This window comes from Xenopus laevis, chromosome 6L, assembly GCF_017654675.1.
Source record: "Xenopus laevis strain J_2021 chromosome 6L, Xenopus_laevis_v10.1, whole genome shotgun sequence".
In the NCBI taxonomy this organism is placed as follows: domain Eukaryota; kingdom Metazoa; phylum Chordata; class Amphibia; order Anura; family Pipidae; genus Xenopus; species Xenopus laevis.
In genome coordinates, this window is record NC_054381.1 from 153,336,615 (window position 1) to 153,360,585 (window position 23,971).

Below are 23,971 nucleotides of genomic sequence, written 5' to 3' on the forward strand. Positions count from 1 at the left end.
AAGCCTAATAATGTCATAAAAATAAATGCACTGAAGTATCAGCTCCTGTGCACAAGGATGGCGCTGAAGGAAAGGCTTCTGTCATTTGCACAGCAAACGTTTCTCTCCTTGATCGAGTCTTGCTATCTCCTGCTGAGTCGGAACCCGGTGTTTCTGTTATCATAAAACTAACCAAGCATAAAGGACATACTAAACCTCAAAATAAAATTAAGTGTGTTGTAACCTTCTCAGATAAACAATGAACACATTATCATATTGTCATATACCGACTGCTTTGTCGCATTATGACAGTGACACATACTCAAGACCTGGGGTGGGTAACAGCACAATAAAGTGACATGAAAGAATGGTCAGAACTATAGGTCTGCCCTAAATAGACAACATTTAATACTGTTGTTACAAAACTACAAATCCCACCAGCCATAGCTGCTCATGAAGTATGGTGGGAGATTTAGTGGTGAAATTTTAGGAGAACCAAAATCAAACACATTCTCTCTGCTACCTGGATGCATTTAAAATTTTGGAAAAGGAAACTCTGCTCTGCATCTACTAACGACAAGTCCCAGAATCATCGGATACACAATTGGAGTATGAGTGAGAGTAATACTTTACATGGGAAAAAAGAAGCTGCTCCTAGAACCTGTCTGTTTTGGAATAAGTGTGTGAGTGAATAAAATAAGAGAAAGCACACTGTGATTCAGCAGTCACATCTCTGCATTTTGCAGCTGAGATCATCAGAGCACAGAGACGTAGGCCTGACATATCCATTACAAGCACCCAGCACAGAAAAAACACAAATTACTCAGCTTTACTGTAGCTGTTCTGAAGGAGTAAAAATACTGTGCTAGCTTTCCGCAGCACAACAGCTCACCTCAATAAACACTGGCTTGTCTTTAGTTCTCTGCAACCCCATGGCCCAGGTCAGAAACACTGGCTTGTCTTTAGTTCTCTGCAACCCCATGGCCCAGGTCAGAAACACTGTATTGTCTTTAGTTCTCTGCAACCCCATGGCCCAGGTCAGAAACACTGGCTTGTCTTTAGTTCTCTGCAACCCCATGGCCCAGGTCAGAAACACTGGCTTGTCTTTAGTTCTCTGCAACCCCATGGCCCAGGTCAGAAACACTGTATTGTCTTTAGTTCTCTGCAACCCCATGGCCCAGGTCAGAAACACTGTATTGTCTTTAGTTCTCTGCAACCCCATGGCCCAGGTCAGAAACACTGTATTGTCTTTAGTTCTCTGCAACCCCATGGCCCAGGTCAGAAACACTGTCTTGTGTTTAGTTCTCTGCAACCCCATGGCCCAGGTCAGAAACACTGGCTTGTCTTTAGTTCTCTGCAACCCCATGGCCCAGGTCAGAAACACTGTATTGTCTTTAGTTCTCTGCAACCCCATGGCCCAGGTCAGAAACACTGGCTTGTGTTTAGTTCTCTGCAACCCCATGGCCCAGGTCAGAAACACTGGCTTGTCTTTAGTTCTCTGCAACCCCATGGCCCAGGTCAGAAACACTGGCTTGTCTTTAGTTCTCTGCAACCCCATGGCCCAGGTCAGAAACACTGTATTGTCTTTAGTTCTCTGCAACCCCATGGCCCAGGTCAGAAACACTGGCTTGTCTTTAGTTCTCTGCAACCCCATGGCTCAGGTCAGAAACAATGGCTTGTGTTTAGTTCTCTGCAACCCCACTGCCAGGTCAGAAACACTGGCTTGTGTTTAGTTCTCTGCAACCCCATGGCCAAGGTCAGAAACACTGGCTTGTGTTTAGTTCTCTGCAACCCCACTGCCAGGTCAGAAACACTGGCTTGTGTTTAGTTCTCTGCAACCCCATGGCCCAGGTCAGAAACACTGGCTTGTGTTTAGTTCTCTGCAACCCCATGGCCCAGGTCAGAAACACCGGCTTATCTTTAGTTCTCTGCAACCCCATGGCCAACAAAAACACTGGCTTGTCTTTAGTTCTCTGCAACCCCATGGCCAAGGTCAGAAACACTGGCTTGTCTTTAGTTCTCTGCAACCCCATGGCCCAGGTCAGAAACACTGGCTTGTGTTTAGTTCTCTGCAACCCCACTGCCAGGTCAGAAACACTGGCTTGTGTTTAGTTCTCTGCAACCCCATGGCCCAGGTCAGAAACACCGGCTTGTCTTTAGTTCTCTGCAACCCCATGGCCAACAAAAACACTGGCTTGTGTTTAGTTCTCTGCAACCCCATGGCCCAGGTCAGAAACACTGGCTTGTGTTTAGTTCTCTGCAACCCCACTGCCAGGTCAGAAACACTGGCTTGTGTTTAGTTCTCTGCAACCCCATGGCCCAGGTCAGAAACACTGGCTTGTGTTTAGTTCTCTGCAACCCCATGGCCCAGGTCAGAAACACCGGCTTGTGTTTAGTTCTCTGCAACCCCATGGCCAACAAAAACACTGGCTTGTCTTTAGTTCTCTGCAACCCCATGGCCAAGGTCAGAAACACTGGCTTGTCTTTAGTTCTCCGCAACCCCATGGCCCAGGTCAGAAACACTGGCTTGTCTTTAGTTCTCAGTATCCCCACGGCCAGGTCAGAAACACTGGCTTGTCTTTAGTTCTCTGCAACCCCATGGCCCAGGTCAGAAACACTGGCTTATCTTTAGTTCTCTGCAAGCCCGTCGCCCAGGTCAGAAACACTGGCTTGTCTCAAGGATGCTGAAAACCAGTTATTCTCCTTCTCAGGTTGTTAAAGGGGTGGTTCACCTTAAAGTTAACTTTTAGTATGGTATAGAATAGTCTGTTCTAGGCAACTTTTCAATTGGTCGTCATTATTTTTTTTTATAGTTTTTGAATTATTTGCCTTCTTCTTCTGACTTAAAAAACTGAAAGTCATACAGAGGCCATATGTTTGAAGCTTCTGTGTTAAGAGTGAGCTGGAGGTTGTGCCATCCACCCACATCACCCAAACACATTGTACCATCTGTGGTCTCTGACTTCCTTAGTGAGTTCATGGCCCTGCACATTAGTAAAGCCGGAAATTCAGATCTTTGCAGCTAAACCTGCTTTATCATTACTGACAGATCATAACCTCGGACCAGTTAGTCTGAGTACTTGTCAAAGGCAGAATTAGAAAGGTCTAACTCCTGAAGTGGGATGGTGAAAAGTAAAGAGAAAGGGAATTGGAAGGGAATAAAAACATGAAAAAACTGTCATATTCCCCCTTTATCCAGCTGACGCTTAAATGGAAATGGAATAAAATGCTGATACGGAGGGACTGAGTCCTGGCTGAGCCGCATTAAATCTCTTCCGTTTCGTTCTTGTTACCTGCTGAGTATTATCCAGCTTATGTCTGTTCTATTATGAGCATATGTGCAAGGAGTCACCTTGTAAAAACACAGCACAGAAGCAAGTTAGAGTTATCAATGGAGGATATCAGGCAAGGAGTCAGGCACAGCCTGCAACAGCAATAACTTTAAAGGAGAAGGAAAGGCTAACATTAAGTTAGCTTTATTAGAAAGGTCTATATTAATACACCAGTAAACATTTAAAGTAATGTTGCTCTGAGTCCTCTGTCAAAAGAATTATCACATTTCTTTCCATCTATTGTGTACACATGGGCTTCTGTATAAGACTTCCTGTTTTCATCTTAAACCTCCAGGGCTAGGGCTTGAGCATGCTCAGTTTGCTCCTCTTCAACCCATCCTTTCTCTGCTGTAATGTGAGCCCAGAACTATGAGTGAGCAGGTAGAGACAAACACAAGAGGTCCTCTGCAAATCTACTACACATTTGCCTTTGAGTGTAGCGCACACTATGCCCCTTTACCCTCTAAATATATCTAGCCACCTAAATAAAGCTGTAAGGTTTTTCAAGACAGCATCTTAAAAAGACACTAAAAGAAGCTCATCACAAGAGATTAAAGCACGTTTTACAATTCCCTTCCTGGCTTTTTCTGCCTAATGCAGACCATAAATATGAGGGGTCTATAGAGTTCAGGAACAGTCATCTGTGGTTATTAAAGAGGCTGGCAATCATTATGATCCTCAGCCAATCAAGAGCTGGGGGCTGTGACTTACTACAGCCTTGTAACCCATGATGAGAATGTTACTGCTTGCCCAGGGCCTTGAAACAGGAATATGGAACACACAGAACAAGCAACAGAAAGATTAAAGAATAGCTGGGGTTAGACAAGACGGTACCAACAGCAAATGCAGTCACAGTTTCCAGCTATTTTACCTTATGCCTTTTATAACAGGCCCTATCCACCTAAAAGGGTGGTTCACATTTAAGTTAACTAGTATATTATAGAGTTGCCCATTCTAAGCAGATTTTAAATTGGTCTTCATTATTTCTTTTTAATAGTTGTTTAATTATTAGCCTTCTTCTTCGGACTCGTTCCAGTTTTCAAATGGGGGTCACTGACCCCATCTAAAAAAACAAATGCTACTTTTTATTACTCGTCTTTCTATTCAGGCCTCTACTATTCATATTCCAGTCTCTTATTCAAATCAATAGCAACTAGACTGCTGAAGTTGCAAACTGGAGAGCTGCTGAATAAAAAGCTAAATAACTCAAAAACCACAAAAAAAAAAAAGGAAAACCAATTACATCCCACTCTACATCATACTATAGGCTAATTTAAAGGTGAACAACCCCTCTAAACAACGTTACTTTAATGTCAATGATATAAACCAGTGCTTTCCAACTTCTATGGTACCGAGGGTCGGAATTTTTCTAATCTACATGGTGGAGGGCCGATAACGGAAGCCAGAGTCAGCCACTCCCTGTTTTTAGACCACACCCACTTTAAACCACACCCATGTTACCGCTAAACCATGTCCACATTAATAGCACACCAAAAAACCAAATGGTTGGTGCTCACTGCAGTGATCAGGGCCGGAACTAGAAGTAGGCAGCTGTCTAGGGCGCCATCATTGAGGGACGCACTTTTTTTTGGTTTTTAATCTTTTTGTTTTTTTAAAGTGTTTATTTAATAATTTGTTTCAGTAATCATGGTCACCCAGTTGGGAGGAATTCATCTCCTTTACCTTCTCCCTCTTGCCGGCAAGTAATAGCTCCTTCTGTGCGGTGCACAGCGACATGCATACACGCGTCAATGACCTCAATGATGTGTTGGATGACAGAGAGAGGCAGAGAGCTGGGGGGCTGCTTGGTGTGGCTCTTGCTGCTCTCAGACTTGCACAGTTGCACTGAACTGAAGACTTTCTTTCTATTACTGTAAAGTGTGAAGCTTCCTGCTGGCACAGCCAGGTACAGATTTGGGGCCATATGTTTGCTGCTGCTGCTGGGTGCTGGCTCAGGTACATAAATACTTGGGGGCCATATGATGTCATCAGATTTATTTTTGGCTGCCGCTGGCACAGGTAAAGATTGGGGCAATATGATGGCTGCTGGAGGGCTGTATGATGGATAGCTGCTGAGCTTGCTTGCACAGATGAACAATGTGGCAGTTTCAGTCTGTGTTTCAGGTGTGATCAGTAAAAGCCTTTAGGGGTGTGAAAAATAGAGGTGTCACAGGTGTGAACAATACAGGGGATTACAGTCTGAATTTGAGGTTTAAACAATGCAGGGGCCAGTCAATCTCTGTAGTGATACCTTTTAAATTTTACATATGGTAAACAGACACAGCAGACAGACTTTGATATGGAGGGCCACATAAAGGAGGTCGCGGGCCGCCAGTTGGACAGCCCTGATATAAACTGTCCAAGCCACTACTTCAATTTGAGAATCCTTGGCTCTCCACCCTGTTAGCTTCCATTAATGTTAGACCATGCATTCTCCCTGTATGCTGCCATCATATGTTAATTTGGCCCACTGCTGATTTAAAGACATTACACCACTCCCCTTACAGTGTTTTAGTACAGCCCAACGTAGTAGACAAACTACTACTACTAATGGGGTAAAATACATTTTCCCTACATAAAAAGCATAGGTACACCAGTAAATGGCATGGTAAAAGTCAAGCACACTTTATCTGTTGGGCAAGTGGGCTGATCAGTTGGATGCCATGTAGGTTGACCCGCGTATGGCCACTTTTAGTTTCATTCCATATAGCTGTATAAAATTATTCTCTTTTTTTCAGTATTTATGGTACTGTATTTACTGATGTTTAGCTACCCTCAGATTTTACTGTTGGTTACTATTAGACTTATCTTTCTCAGTGCTACTCTTTATGCTTAATATATGCAGTGTTACAATTCTTCCTGCATGAAGAATTTAATGAATTTTAAAAAAAAACATATTATCTATAGAACAAAAATGTCAATTAAAAAAGAAATATACAATACAAACCCAAATGCATGCTAAATCCATTTATACAACATATACTAAAACTTATCTTCCCCTTTAAAGCACTAAATTAAAGTTATAATGCTGGTAATTATTTTTACATAAATATTGCAATGCAAAGTATATGACGTCTGTATATAAGTAATATCATGCTGTATTGTTTATCGGACTGGGGCAACAATAGTCTGGCAAGTTCTGAATCGAACGGAAGAAGCCATTCAGTGTATAAGAAAGCAGGATCCAAATGCTGCAAGTACTGAAATACCACATGTGAAATTTTTAGAAAAAGCAATAAAAGCTATAAATACAGGTCTAAGAATGGAGCATCATAGTTTAATTTATAAAGGAACTTGATGTGTCAGCATCCCGTTTAGAAGATACTGTGTATCGTCTACTGTGAGCCAGTTCCTTCCTACAGATCCTATTCTCCATTTTGTGTGTGGTCCCCTGGAGAGGTCAGATAAAGGAATAAATAAATAATGTGTGACCACCGCTCCCTAAAGGATAAATCAATCCAAACCTCTATTTTCTTTGTAGCAAATTGGAACGCTCAAGAAGCAGGTTAGCAGACGAGGAACAAACGATCTTTGCATCCTAACGAGGTCTAGACAATACACCACCCAGTGAATAAATTAAGGCACGGGATTCAAACCCTACCTCTTCCAGCACATTGATCGAATTCCTGCAGCTCTGAAGACGGGTGGTAAAACTGGATGTGGTCGGCGAATTGTAATCCTCTGTGGTCTCCGATATGAACTCCGATACCGAGATCTGATCGGGCATCCTAGCGATGAGGAGACAAAAAAACAAAAGCAGATGAGGAGAGAAGGTCCAGAGAAGGAAGGGGGGGGGAGAGTAACAGGAGTGATGACAGCAAGCCCTGAACCACATCGTATACACACACACATAATATGGGAGGAGAGTTACTTACACAAGGTTGCTGTCCTAATAATACAAATGTATTATGAATTTTGTATAATAAAAAAGAAGCACAAAATATGTAGAAATAAGAGTGCGGCATAAACATCGGTGAGAATGGGGCAGTTCGTGATATTACACATCCCGAGGGATGACAGAACGTCAGCTGTTGTGCATTGCAGTGTGAAACAAGGTCACTTAAACCCTTTGTTTAGGTGCTGCGGTGCATTTACCGCTGCCCAAGGGGTTAATCAATGAGCCTAGATAAATAAAAGCACCACGAGGCAGGAGAGATATTAAATAATTAAAATAAATAAATAGACATTTGGGATTAGCAATTTATATCATATATATATATATATATATATATATATATATATATATATATATATATATATATATATATATATATATATATATAATCACCGCTTCCATAGGCACTCTCCATTCAATCGATCAGCCTACCGGGTGCTCATCCAAAGGGATATCTAATTTGAGCAAGAAAGAGCACTCACGGCCATATGTCTGCTTCAAAGAGTATATAAAAGTTTCACTTCCTGATGACGGCTTAAGTGAATAGCCGAAACGTTGAAATAAATATCATTTTTGATTTTGCACCTTTAAAAGTCCTGTGAGTGCGGTTTTTTTTGCTTTATCTATGATTCACCATAACCAGCACCTAGGCAGAAGCATTTGTTATGCGTGCACCAGAGTTTGGACTTATATATATATATATATATATATATATATATATATATATTTGTTCTAAAAGTACCCGCACTCGTCCTCCAAAAATCAATAGTGGGTGCTGTGGTCAAATATTATATAAAGCTTTCAGAATGCACCAGCACGCCAAAAAATTCTTTTGATCAAACAAGGTCACAAGAATTATTTGAGTGCAGGTCCATTCTGAAGGATATATATATATATATATATATATATATATATATATATACACTGTGTATATATATATATATATATATATATACACTGTATATATATATATATATATATACACTGTATATATATATATATATATATATATATATATATATATATATATATATATATATATATATAAATATAAATATATATATATATATATATATATATATATATATATATATATATATATATATATATATATATATATATATATATATATATATATATATATATATATATATATATATATATATATATATATATATATATATATATATATATAAATGCTGAAGCACACCAGGATTTCTCAATCAAAAACGTATTTATGGGATCAACAGGGACCTTTGTCGACCTTTCTTGATAAAAGTCTCTTCTGAGGACCGAAACGACGATCCAATAAATACGTTTTTTAATTGAGAAATCATGGTCTGCTTTTTGCATTTTAATATGGATTTACAATTTTTCTGAATAGCACCCAGGTAGTTTTGCTATAAATGTGTGCCTAAGCCTTTACAAGTATGTGTGTGTATCTATCTATCTATCTATCTATCTATATATATATATATAAATATATATCCTTTATGAAGGGTCTCAAGGAAGACCAAATCGTTGGAATAATAAATACATTTTATCTCTTTTTCACCATGTTTTAAAGTCCTGTGAGTGCCTTGCTTTACATTATTATTGCAGCTACTTTTCCTTTCTCTGTCTTTTCCCATATACTGATATACCGTACCGTATATACACGGACAAGGGGAGAATGTAGCCGTACAGATAGAGCCCTTGTGTGAACTGAAGCTAGAACACCAGCATAATATGTATAAGTGTACTGAGCAGAGGTGTGAGGAGATTTTGGGCAAAGGCAAGTACACAGCAGCATAGAATAAAGTGGATGCCAAGGGCAAGTTACTCTGTGACTCATTTTGAAATACCAGCGATGACTAGTGATGGGCAGCAAAGCCACAAATGACAACAAATTGGCATAAACATACTCAGCCAACAATATAACTATACATGTGAGAATATATTAAACATATGCAAATCAGAGAATGTGTAAGATGGAAACAACAGTTGGCCCAAAACACAGGATATACATGATTATTAAAGCAGATTTCCCAGCAGAGATAATATTTTATCAGTCGTAGGGAACGGAACAGAAGCAGGAAAACCATCCAAGGTGTGCCATTATTTTGATTTGTTTTGGATGAGTGTGCGCGTAGAGCACTCAGCTTCCTGGGGTATTTATACAACAACCATACAGATCTTCAGTAATGCAAGCAGATAATTATATACATAGAACAGGGAAATAATAATGATATGGTATACAGGCACTGTGCATAACAAACGATACGTTGGTTAATAAAAGAACATAACGTATGTCCCATGTATTCGCCAAAACAGATGGTATATACACACTCAGATCTATCATCTACGAGTAAAGAGAGCAGGCAAATATACATTTACAGAATGCTGGGGTTTCTGGATAATGACTCTTTCCGTAATTTGGATCTTCATATCTGAAGTCTACAAGAAAATCCTTTAAACATAGGCTGGTTTTGTCTCCAATCAAGATTAATTATATCTAAGCTGGGATCAAGAACACGTATAGGACATGTTATCCAGAATGTTCTGGACCTAGGGTTTTTTGCAGATAATGTGTCTTTCCGTAATTTGGATCTTTATACCTTAAAGTCTACTAGAAAATCATATAAATCTTATAAACCCAATAGGCTGGTTTTGCTTCCAATAAGGAATAATTATATTTTAGTAGGGATCAAGTATAAGTTACTATTTTATTATTACACAGAAAAGGGAAATCTTTTTTAAAAGTTTGGATAAAATGGAGTCTATGGGAGAAGGCCTTTTCGTAATTCAGAGCTTTCTGGATAACAGGTTTCCGGATAACGGCTTCTATACCTGTCCAAGCTACTATTTTATTATTACAGGAAAAAAAGAAATAGTTTTTAAAAATGTGGATTATTCCTATAAAATGGAGTCTACGGGAGATAGCCTTCCTGTAATTTTGAGCTTTGTGGATAACGGGTTTACGGATAATGGATCCCATAGATCTCACACATACTCAACTTATCATAGACACAAAACTGACATATACATTATGACAGACTACCAAACACAGCAAATGACACCTATCACTCACCCAGAGAGCATACAATCTCACAAGCATCTTGCAGCAGGGCCTCAATTACATGATTTTACAGAAGCTCAAACATAATCACTTGCAACCTCACATCCTTCATTATACAAAGCTATGAACACATCATTATGTAGGGCAATACATACAGGATCATGCCTCACTTGCACTCCATGGACGATTCTGCCGCGATCCGACGCGCTGCGCAAATGCGCAGGCGTCACGTCGGATGCGACGGAAATAAGGTAAGTAATTCTATTTTCGGAGCCCCACTTACATAATCTTCATCGGAGCACCACTTACATTATCATAGGAACCCCACTTACATCATTATAGGAGCCCCACTTACATCATCATCGGAGCCCCACTTACATCATCATAGGAGCCCCACTAACATCATCAAAGGAACCCCACTTACATCATCATCGGAGCCTCACTTAAATCATCATCATCGGAGCCTCACTTACATCATCATCATCGGAGCCTCACTTACATCATCATCATCGGAGCCTCACTTACATCATCATCATCGGAGCCTCACTTACATCATCATCGGAGCCTCACTTACATCATCATCATCATCGGAGCCTCACTTACATCATCATCATCATCGGAGCCTCACTTACATCATCATCATCATCGGAGCCTCACTTACATCATCATCATCGGAGCCTCACTTACAACATCTTCATCATCGGAGCCTCACTTACAACATCATCATCATCAGAGCCTCACTTGAATCATCATCATCATCGGAGCCTCAGTTAAATCATCATCATCGGAGCCTCACTTACATCATCATCGGAGCCTCACTTACATCATCATCATCGGAGCCTCACTTACATCATCATCATCATCATCATCGGAGCCTCACTTACATCATCATCATCGGAGCCTCACTTACATCATCATCGGAGCCTCACTTACATCATCAGAGCATCACTTACATCATCATCATCAGAGCCTCACTTACATCATCATCATCATCAGAGCCTCACTTACATCATGATCGGAGCCTCACTTACATCATCATACAGAGCTACACTTGCCTATCTTCATGGTCATTCTCTACAGACATCACCATACAAAACTTTACTTACATCATCATAATGAGCTTTGCAAACATCATCATATGGATCCCATTTACATCATCAATATACAAAGCATCAAATACGCCACTAACATCATCACACAAATGCATACATCATCTTATGAAGCTCCACTTAGCTCATCAATATTCAGAGCAACATCATCATACAAAACCTCACTTACAATTATCATACAAAGATCATGGAGCTTAGCATATACCATACAGATACAAAACCTCATACCCGCCATCATACAGAGCCTCACATCAAGCAGGGGATTATTTTGCAACAATCATTCACTTTTAATAGTAAGAACAGAGGAAAAAATGACATTAAATTCAACACTAAACTTGTTTTATTTCAGGCACTTTCTGAATCAGTAGGCTGTGCGCTGAACTATAACACTCAGGAATGAATTGTATTCGACTACGTAAGGCAAATTCACACACTCAACTGCTCTGAGAAACGTTATCAGCTCTCCCCTGACAGCCCAGAAAGGGTTAATAACTGAAAAAACATCCACGAAGGTTCACACACAACATGGAAATACACAAATACCAAAGGTACTGAATTCACACAAATGATCTGACAGTTACCCGACAGACATTATCACGTAACATACATACGAGACATGATTATAAAGGAATGCTCACACATGGAAGCACAAATAATGTCTCACACACACATATCTCCCAGGTGATTATACAGATTATAATATTATGATCACAGATGTGTATCACACGTGTCCGATCACTTACCACATATCACACACAAAAATCAGAGTTCCAAACACAAACAACGTGTCACATACAAAGTACCGCACTACAGCAATGTCATCCAGACATTCACACGTTACCACAGAGTAACTTAGACATATCTGAAACAAGGGACTCTCACACACAAGAGTATGTCACAGACTGTCTCACACACAGAGTATCTCAGACTGTCTCACACACAAAAGTATCTCAGACTGTCTCACACACAAGAGTATCTCAGACTGTCTCACACACAAGAGTATCTCAGACTGTCTCACACACAAGAGTATCTCAGACTGTCTCACACACAAGAGTATGTCACAGACTGTCTCACACACAGAGTATCTCAGACTGTCTCACACACAGAGTATCTCAGACTGTCTCACACACAAGAGTATGTCACAGACTGTCTCACACACAGAGTATCTCAGACTGTCTCACACACAAAAGTATCTCAGACTGTCTCACACACAAGAGTATCTCAGACTGTCTCACACACAAGAGTATCTCAGACTGTCTCACACACAAGAGTATCTCAGACTGTCTCACACACAAGAGTATCTCAGACTGTCTCACACACAAGAGTATGTCACAGACTGTCTCACACACAGAGTATCTCAGACTGTCTCACACACAAGAGTATCTCAGACTGTCTCACACACAAGAGTATCTCAGACTGTCTCACACACAAGAGTATCTCAGACTGTCTCACACACAAGAGTATGTCACAGACTGTCTCACACACAAGAGTATGTCACAGACTGTCTCACACACAAGAGTATGTCACAGACTGTCTCACACACAGAGTATCTCAGACTGTCTCACACACAAGAGTATCTCAGACTGTCTCACACACAAGAGTATCTCAGACTGTCTCACACACAAGAGTATCTCAGACTGTCTCACACACAAGAGTATCTCAGACTGTCTCACACACAAGAGTATCACAGACTGTCTCACACACAAGAGTATGTCACAGACTGTCTCACACACAGAGTATCTCAGACTGTCTCACACACAAGAGTATCAGAGTCTGTCTCACACACAGAGTATCTCAGACTGTTTCACGCACAGAGTATCTCAGACTGTCTCACACACAAGAGTATCAGAGTCTGTCTCACACACAAGACTATGTCACAGACTGTCTCAAGCCTCTCTCACATACACACAGAGTATGACACATTTACACACAGGATTACACATATACTTCAGCAGAGTGCCACCAATCATTTCATGTAGAGTACATTGTCCCTGTCACACACAGACACACACACAGTATCGCACGTCTCAGACCAACACACAGTTTATTACAAACATAAATGGCCAGTGTGACAAATTATCACACAGTATCATTTTCTCTCTCTCACACACACAGGATCTCACATAAGAGTAAGTCACACAGAGAAACACACACAGTGTCACAAGCATAAATGGTCACCGACATGTGTCACATATTCTCAGGGTATCCTCACACACACACACATATATATATATATAAAGAGTATGTCACACACAAGTAGAATAGAGTGCCCCTAACAAACACAGAGTATCACACACACATAACTGCTCACAGTGGGTATCAAACACACAAGGAGTTTCTCACACAGTGTCACACACATACAAAAGAGACAGAAAGAGAGCCAGTCCATAGACAGCCCATGCTGATGATGATGCGGCGGATCACATACATGTCAGGCTGCAGTAGTGCGAGGTGCTCCCCCCGCAGTCAGTGGTAGAGTCTGTCCGTGAGTCCCACACTGCCCTGTCCTGCGCCTTCGGAGCTGCCGCCGGCCTCACTCTCTCTCCTGTTGTCCCTCAGCTCTGCTGCCCGCTGACTGGCTCATCCCCACGGACTCTCCCAGCCGCACACAGCCGGACTCTGTCTCTCTCTGTCTCTTTCTCTATGGCGCCCTCACTCACTCACTCTCCTCCTCCGACACAAGTAGCAGTAGTAGCACGCCTATGCGGGGACGCGCGGCGCGGTCACACTCCCTAACCCTAGCCTGGCGCGCACACATTGAGCGCGGCCCCGAAACGAGGAAGCGTCTCACTAAGTGACTTCCTGAGCCCTTGCACATCGCGCGGCATGAGTATGAGGCACTCTGTGTGGTACTACTTCTTTTATTCCCCCCTCTCGCCGTCTGCAATGGACCCTTCCTGCATCACCTTCATTCTTTTATTCCCCCTCCCCCATCTCTACAGCTGGGAGTGCCCTGTAGCATTACTCTGATTCAACTGGGGCTCCCTGTACTCCCCTCATCTGGGAAACTGAGCTTGCAATCACCTTCCCTTCTATTAGCTGCAGGGCTTGGCCTGGAGGAATCCAACAGACAGTGCTGGGAGGGGAGGCCACTATGGAATAGGGGGGTTTCTCTGAGGTACAGAGCGCAGGAACATTAGGACATCAGTTAGTGGACCCTGTAAATGAAGAGTGGAAGAGGCCGAATTCACAGAGAAGTCCCCACAAGAAAAACAAGTTAGCCTGGGAAATTAAGGGCCTGTTCCCCTTTAAATGAACTGTATAATGTAGAGAGTGATATTCTGAGACAATTTCCAATTGGTTTTCATTGTTATAGCTTTTTATTCAGCAGCTCTCCAGTTTGCAATTTGGTTGCTAGGGTCCAAATTCCCCTAGCAACCATGCACTGATTTCAACAAGAGACTGGAATATGAATAGGAGAGGCCTGAATAGAAAGAGGAGTAATTAACAATAACAATACATTTGTAGCCTTACAGAGCATTTGTTTTTTTAACTGGGGTCAGTGACCCCCCCCCCCATTTCAAAGATGAGAAGGCAAATAATTAAAAAACTTTAACAAATCAATAATGAAAAACCAATTGAACAGTTGCTTACAATTGGCCATTGCTAAAAATTAACTTAAAGGTTAGCCACCCCTTTAGGGTCAGGGCGCACACTCAGATTCGGGGAGATTAGTCGCCCGGCGACCGCCTCTCGTCGGCTAAAATGTAAATCGCCGGTAGGATGACACTCAGAGCGATTGGTTTACCGAAGTTGCCTGAAGGTTCCTTGTAAAGGCAACTTAGGGCGTCTTCGGAAAACGAAGCGATCCAAGTGCCATCCCGCCGGAAATTTATATTCTAGCCGTTCGCCCCGAGGAAGAGAATATTTGTCACCAGGCGACTAATCTCCCTGAATCTGATCATGTGCCCTGACCCTAAAGCATTGTAGGCTTAGTGTAGATGCTTTTGGTAGACACTATAGAGCTATCTATATCTATAATCACATGTAATACCTCCAGTGATTTTACCTTTAGTTCTCCTTTAAGTCGGCAGCATAACCTGTTGTAGTGTTCATGGTACTGGTAAGGTGCAAGCCAGAACTCAAAGACAATAACACGGTTTCTCTGCCATGTTTGCCTCCGTGACTGGACCTGATTGGGAAGCCTCTTGGGGATTTTTGCTTCTGAGGAAGTGGTTAAACACCATGAAATGCATTAAAGGGGAACTATCGCAGAAATTAAAATTTAATATAAGCTCCCTCATACTGAAATAAGAAACTTTCTAAATACAATCAATTAACAATTCTGCATTGTATCTAAAAAAATTAAGTTTATATTCACTATCCCTCTCAGCATCTGTTTCTCTTCATTCTCTCTTCATGCAGCAGTTAGGTGTCAGATGAATGATCCAATATATCTTATGGGGGGGGGCTTCCTTTCCTAGCATATGTATTAAGGTGGCCATACAAAAGGAGATCCGCTCATTTGGTGATGTCACCAAACTAGCGGATCTCTCCCCGATATGCCCACATTGAGGTGGCCGATACCGGGCTGATCCGACCATGGGCCCTAGGGCCTAACGATCGGATCACAATGGAGGCGATAAGGGCAGTCGGATCGCGGGACTGCATCGACGAACAGATGTGGTCGCGATTAGACAGGATTTTTTACCCTGGCCGACTTTCGGACAGGTATAGATCGGGAAGCCCGTGATTGTTTTTAAAAGGTAAATAAAATAGATGTTCTATGCAGCATACATTCTGGTGCTCTTTTAACTATTTTTTCTTGTGGATTGTGTAGGTATTTGGAGAGCTGGTTCCATAAGAAAGATCAGCACGTGGAGTGTAATCAGGAGGTACAGGAAGCCCATGTGATATGAAGATGCCGTTTCACTTCTTGCAGTCAGGACTTTATCCGTGTGCATGGAGGATCTGCATCTGCCCAGGGTGTAGTATAACCCTTATGTGATTGTGCAGTCAGAGGATGAGGGTGGTGAAAATCAGAGGGTGCTGCAGATAGGACTTTAGCCATGTGCATTTGGCTAGGATGTAGTATACATATATAACCAGGGCCACCATCAGAATTCGTGGGGCCCAACACAACATTTTCAGGGCCCCTACAAGTAAAAAAGAAAACATTGGTGGTGTGGCCCCTATACAAGTTAAAAAAAACATTGGTGGCCAGGGACTGGTAAAAAAAACCCTGTAACTTTCTAGCCCCCCCCCCCCAAGTTCAACAAAACATTTGTGGCCACCCCCCTCAAGTTAAAATAAAACTGCTGCCAGGGCCCCCCAAGTTAAAAAAAAATATATCAGCAGCCAAGCCCCCCCCCCAAGTTAGAAAAAAAGTTTGGCCAAAGTTTCAAAAAAAAAAAACGGTGTAGAGCTTGTCTCCTACTTACGCGCAACTTGGCTCTAACTCCGCTCCTATCTTCTGTGCAACTCAGCTCCTAACTTTGGTGCAACTCGGCTCCTATTTCCGCACAACTCGACTCCTACTTCCTCAAAACTCGGCTCCTACTTCTGCGCACCTCGGCTCCTACTTCATCAATTCAAGGGGGCACAGCTTATCCAGAAAATTCAGCACAGCCAAACCCCCATTAACATATAGAAGCCATCTGGCCCGGAACAATGCCCCCCCCCCCCCGTGCCTCCCTGATGGCGGTCCTGTATATAACCCTTATGTGTTTGTGTAATGAGGGGATGAGGGTGATGGAAAGATGACTTGGACTACATTGCTCTACTGGAACACCAGTGGTAATAAGTACACCTTTCTAACAAAAGCAGAGTTGTGGTCAGTATCTAAAATATTTCACCATTTTGTGTCTGGAGGGATGACGGGTGGTTAAGTTTCACCCCAGATACAATATCTCACTGGTGGACACTTAAAGAATGTTTAATGGTATGATTTAACCATGAAGTGGAACAGGGACAGACCGTTTCCATTAATATGAATGAATCAAATGGGTTAGGTTAATAATGACGCGTTTCTGCACCAGCCAAAATGTTCCAGATAAGACCATTACTAATAACCTTGTGCGACAAAGTACATTTACTAAAAAATGACTGTAAAAAAACATTTATTGGTTGCAGATAATTTAAAGCAGAAAACCAAAAGGTTCATAGCACACCAAAAGGTACATCTTAGTGCCACATGGTCCTCATACCCTTCCCTCTTACACATTTTGCGCCATTGGGTTCTCCTATTCTGATGAAGTGCCCCCAATGGTGTGAAAAGCATAAAGAGGGCAGAGCTTGATGACTACGTGGCACTAGGATGCACCTTTTGTCGCCGTGGTATAAGCCTAAAATCTGATTTAGATTTTTGAGATTTATCATACTCTTGCCCTTTAAGAACTCAAATTAGACTATTCTCCACCTAAAACCTGCGGAATTGCTGTCAAGGGAGAGGTCCAGGGATCAATTTGGTGATGTTTGCAGCCTTCCTGACATTCAAGGTTTTTTTGGAACAAAAACTTGAATCAAATTCGATTCGAGTTTTCGGGTCGATCCTATTCACCCGAGTTTAGAATTTCGAGTTTATAGGAGTTTTTAAAAACTCCATTGAATCTGAAATTCGACCCTTGATAAATGTGCCTCTTCGTGTTGACTGCTGCTAGTGGGCTATAGCAGCCACAAACAGCACCAACGTGATCCAAAAGCTCTTTGATGCACGTCTGATTAAGAGAGACAATTCTATTTTATCTAAAAGCTTTTGGGCACGTTATGGGGTCATTTTGGGATCTCATCACTGCTAAAAGGTTAGAGATCAATTAACTGGTCAATAGACAGCTTGGCCTTCATTGACTGAAAGGCACATTTCAGGACTGTTTCCCAAATTGCCACCAGCTGACCCAAAAGCATCAGCTTGTTCTTCTTATGTACACACAAGAGCACCGTCTCATGAAGGGAATCTCCCTTAAGCATGATATTCCTACATCAAGGCATGTGTCTCATGGATTTCCTTTTTAAAGGAACAGTAACATCAAAAAATTAAAGTAATAAAAATATAATGTAGTGTTGCCCTGCACTGGTAAAACTGGTGTGTTTGCTTCAGAAACACTACTATAGTTTATATAAACAAGCTGCTGTGTAGCCATGGGGGCAGCCATTCAAGCACAGGATACACAGTAGATAAAAGATAAGTACTGTTATAGTTTATATAAACAAGCTACTGTGTAGCCATGAGGGCAGTCATTCAAGCATAGGATACACAGTAGATAACAGATAAGTACTACTATAGTTTATATAAACAAGCTGTTGTGTAGCCATAGGGGCAGCCATTCAAGCACAGGATACACAGTAGATAACAGATAAGTACTACTATAGTTTATATAAATAAGCTGCTGTGTAGCCATGGGGGTAGCCATTCAAGCACAGGATACACAGTAGATAACAGATAAGTACTACTATAGTTTATATAAACAAGCTGCTGTGTAGCCATGGGGGCAGCCATTCAAGCACAGGATACACAGTAAATAACATATAAGTACTACTATCGTTCATATAAATAAGCTGCTGTGTAGCAATGGGGGCAGCCATGCAAAGGAGGAAAGGCTCAGGTTACACAGCAGATAGCAGATACGCTCTGTAGAAAATAATATCTGTTATCCATATTTAACCTGTGCCATAAGACTTTTTTCAATTTCCACCATTGCTACACAGCAGCTTATCTATATAAACAATAGTAGAGTTTCTGAAGCAAACACACCAGTTTTACCAGTGCAGGGCAACAGTATATGATATTTCCATTACGTTAAAGGGGTTGTTCACCTATGAGTTAGCTTTTAGTATGATGCAGAGAGTGATATTCTGAAACAATTTGCTATTGGTTTTCACTTTTTATGATTTGTGGCGTTTGAGTTATTTAGCTTTTTATTCAGCAGCTCTCCCATTTGCAATTTCAGCTATCTGGTTGCTAGGGTCCTAATTATCCTAGCAACCATGCATTGATTTGAACAAGAGACTGGAATATGAATAGGAGAGGCTTGAACAGAAAGATGAGTAATAAAACTGCTGCATGAAGACAGAATGAAGAGAAACAGATGCTGAGAGAGGGACAGTGAACATAAACATGTTTATTTCAGAAACAATGCAGAATTTTTAATTGATTGTATTCAGAAAGTTTCCTATTTCAGTATGCTAAAACGTATATTAAATTTAGATTTTTCGCAGTGGTTCCCCTTTAAGAATTATTTCAACTCATGACCTTTTATCTCACCTTGTTTTCTTAACATGCATCTTATTTTTTTGGATTTAGATCTAACTGGAAATAATCCCACCTACGAATTTTCTTATAACCATCTCTTCTTATAACCTTCCCATGCAAAAAACTCAGATCCATAAAACTGACATCCTGAAATATTAGTTTTCTAACGAATTGGCTTCTTTGAAAGCAGTGCGGTCTGCAGCATACACCTAAATTAACTGCTAATTAGGCATGCGGGATGAAAATTGTATATATAATTTTTAACCAAAAATAAATCTTTTTGTTAACAATACACAACATGCTTTTTTATGTTTTGGGTACTTATATCTCAATGTTGCTGTGTCGTTTAATCATAGATAAATGTAAGCAGTACCAGCTCACGCTCCAGTTGTGCCAGACTTAAAGGAAAGTCATTGACGTATTGCTGAATCCAGAGAGGAATAAGACACGTCTGTAAGGGAACCCACATTGAAATCTGGGACACGGTAATTACCAAGCCCTCTGAGAAATCAGTCATACCTATTAGCAAAGCCACAGACGACTCAGGCAGGCAGCTGTTCCCCCATCCTCAGTGATGCAACAAATACAGTTATTTAAACTCTAAGAATTGTTAGATGTGCAAAACTAGTCTGTTATTAACTGGGAAATACACATAATTGCTATAGAATCCCTTAAAGGGGAGGTTTTTCAATCTGATCTCAGTGAATAGGGATTGTGCTGAAGATATCAGAAATATGTATGTTTTTCTTATTTTTTTCACCATCTCTCCCTACTATACCTGCTGTCCCACAGTCACACTCCCTTCCCAGAGACTATTATCCACTGTTACTATAGGCACCATCTCTCCCTACTATACCTGCTATCCCACAGTCACACTCCCTTCCCAGAGACTATTATCCACTGTTACTAAAGACACCATCTCTCCCTACTATACCTGCTATCCCACAGTCACACTCCCTTCCCAGAGACTATTATCCACTGTTACTATAGGCACCATCTGTCCCTACTATACCTGCTATCCCACAGTCACACTCCCTTCCCAGAGACTATTATCCCACTGTTACTATAGGCACCATCTCTCCCTACTATACCTGCTATCCCACAGTCACACTCCCTTCCCAGAGACTATTATCCACTGTTACTATAGGCACCATCTGTCCCTACTATACCTGCTATCCCACAGTCACACTCCCTTCCCAGAGACTATTATCCCACTGTTACTATAGGCACCATCTCTCCCTACTATACCTGCTATCCCACAGTCACACTCCCTTCCCAGAGACTATTATCCCACTATTACTATAGGCCCCATCTCTCCCTACTATCTCCCTACTATACCTGCTATCCCACAGTCACACTCCCTTCCCAGAGACTATTATCCCACTGTTACTATAGGCACCATCTCTCCCTACTATACCTGCTATCCCACAGTCACACTTCCTTCCCAGAGACTATTATCCCACTGCTACTAAAAGGCATCATCTCTCCCTACAATACCTACTATTTTCCTTTCTATGAATGTTGCTTTATGTGGCCCTTCTATGATTGGTGTCAAGGGCAGTAACCCCTTATAAAAAATAGTGCCTGGTTCTGGTACCACTAACATTAGTCGTGATGGTACAAGAGATACTATATGGAAGTAGGAACAACATATTTGACGTTAGGAATGCTGTTAGAGCCTGAGCAAGGGCTCAACGTTCAGCACATAATATCCTGTTACAGACCAGGCAGACCTGCTTTGAATTGAACCCATGCATAACATTTCTCTTAAGAGTGATCCCTTAGTGTAAGGTTGGCTGCGCCGGGATTCAGAGATAAATTCACTCAACTGCAGATGTTGCTGCTCGATGTGTCACAAGGTAACAAATGTGCTGAGCCCATTGGAATTATTTTCCCAGCCAGGAAGCGATATTATGAGGACTCAATGGAAATTCTAATGGATGTTGTTGTTCATTTGTTTTTCTCATTTTCTAGCATTTCTGTGAGACTATAGCAAAACTGCAAGTGACACCAGTGAAAAACAAGCAGGTCTTGACTCAGAGATGTTACATTCTTTCCATCCCACAGATATTTTTCCTTCTGTTTTCCATTTTCTAGGGCTGGGATTCACAACTGCTACTGCAGGGCTGTGGAGTCGGTCCATAAATCCTTCGACTCCGACTCCTCGGTTTATGGTACCCCCTGCTCCAACTCCTCTGTTTTTAAAGGAAGAGCAACACCAAAACTGAAAGTCTATCAAAGTACTTAAAATATAGTGTACTGATGCTCTGCACTGGTAAAAGCTGTGTAGCCATGGGGTAGCCATTCAAGCTGGAAGTAGACGAAATGGCACAGGTTAAATAGCACATAACAGATGAAACACCATTGTATTGGACATAGCTTATCTGTTATGTGCTATGTAACCAGAGACTTTTTTCCAACTTGAATGGCCGCCCCCATGGCTACACAGTAGTTTATTTATATAAACTATAGTAGTGTTTCTGAAGTTTTTACCAGTGCACGCTAAAGGTAAGTTGTATGCTAATTACTTTAAAATGCTTTCATTTTTTGGTGGTACTGTTCCTAATGTATTTTCCATGTTATTCCATGGCATTTTATCGCTGCCAAAGCTCATAAATATAAACCACATCCTTTGGTAATCCTAAATACAAATCAAAGTTAAACTACATATTGGAAAACTTATATATTAATTGGACCTGGCATATAGCTGTAGAATAGTTGTTAAACACAATCCAAATTTAACTAATGTATTGTTCTTAGAAACAGAATTGCTTCTGTCATATCATACTTCAGAAGCTCTTAAATCTGATTTGATTATTTTCAGTTATTTGGAGTCGGAGTCAGTTTTTTTGTCTACTCTGACTCCACAGCTCTGTGTTATGAAACCACAACTCACAACATCCTCTCACTCAACATAGGGAGATACATTTTGATGTAAAACAAGCTGGAGGCATGAACACAATCCAATGCTGATTCTATTGTTATTGGTAACTGTTTTTTTAATAATGGAACTGTGAATTCTCTGGCTAAAAGCTGATCTGGTTCTATGAAAAAACTAGTGCTTTGACTACAAGCTGGTCTAGCTCTGTGAATGTCCTGTTGCTCTGATTATAAGCTGGTCTAGCTTTGATCTGACTGCAAGAGTCGGACTAGGGTTGAGAATATTCTAGTGCTTTGACAACAAGTTGGTCTAGATCTGTTAATGTTCTAGTGATCTGACTACAAGTGTTGGACTTGTGTTGAGAATGTTCTAGTGCTTTGACAACAAATTGGTCTAGCTCTATTAATGTTCTACTGATCTGACTCCATGTTGGTCTAGCTCTGTAAATGTTCTAATGATTGGACTACAAGCGTTAAGTTGACCATACATGGACAGATATTGGATGACTACTGGACATCTCTTGCATGAATATCCTCTCGCCCTATGTATAAAGCTGGCCATTCACTTACACTATAAGTTCCGCTTGATTGGCATAGAAGCAGATTTTTCTCCCACTATTTGTCCACCAAAGGTCTAAATCCGATCTTTCGGTTTTAACAATCGGATTACAATAACAATTCAACCAGCTAGCATGGACTTTGATCAGATTGAGAAAAGCAAACCTGCATGATTAACATCTGGCCAATTTTCAACTAGATATTGGTCGGATGGGCCCATTGGAGGGTCCCATACATTGGCAGATAAGCTGCTGAATCTTCTAAAGGACCTTGACAAACTGGCAATCTGGGCAGCTAAGTGGCAAATGAGATTTAATGTTGATAAATGTATAGTCATGCACCTGGGATGTAAAAATATCCAAATCACTGATACCCTTAATGGGACTGCACTAGGCAAATCCATTATAGAAAAGGACCTTGGAGTCCTTGTAGATGATAAACTTGGTTGAGCAAGCAATGCCAGTCAGCAGCATCAAGGGCAAATAAAGTCTTGAGCTGTATTAAAAGGGGCATAGAGTCACGGGAGGAGGGGGTCATTCTTCCACTGTATAGAGCACTGGTAAGGCCCCATCTAGAATATGCCGTACAGTTTTGGTCTCCATCACTCAAACAGGACATTATTGTATTAGAGAGGGTACAGAGAAGGGCAACTAAGCTGGTAAAAGATATGGAAAATCTTAGCTATGAGGAAAGACTGGCCAAATTGGGGATGTTCACACTGGAGAAGAGGCGCTTAAGGGGAGATATGATAACTATGTATAAATATATAAGGGGATCATATAATAATCTCTCTAATGCTTTATTTACCAGTAGGTCTTTCCATCTGACACAAGGTCACCCATTCCGATTAGAAGAAAAGAGGTTCAGGCTAAATATTCGGAGGGGGTTTGTTACAGTGAGAGCTGTGAAGATGTGGAATTGTCTCCCTGAATCAGTGGTACAGGCTGATACATTAGATAGGTATAAGAAGGG

General features: G+C 41.2%; 1 protein-coding gene across 6 annotated transcripts in view; it reads right to left on the bottom strand.

Annotated features, from left to right (window-relative positions):
• asap1.L (ArfGAP with SH3 domain, ankyrin repeat and PH domain 1 L homeolog) overlaps positions 1 to 23,971 on the bottom strand; it is a 190,142-nt gene that overhangs the window by 128,122 nt on the left and 38,049 nt on the right. For 4 of the 6 annotated variants that reach the window (XM_041566640.1, XM_041566643.1, XM_041566644.1 and 1 more), the window contains exon 3: positions 6,913 to 7,039. In XM_041566640.1, the coding sequence (XP_041422574.1) occupies positions 6,913 to 7,039 (127 nt within the window). Of the gene's footprint in view, positions 1 to 6,912; positions 7,040 to 13,801; positions 14,280 to 23,971 lie in introns of those variants that run through there. The other 2 variants (XM_041566642.1, XM_041566645.1) reach the window with 2 other exon arrangements.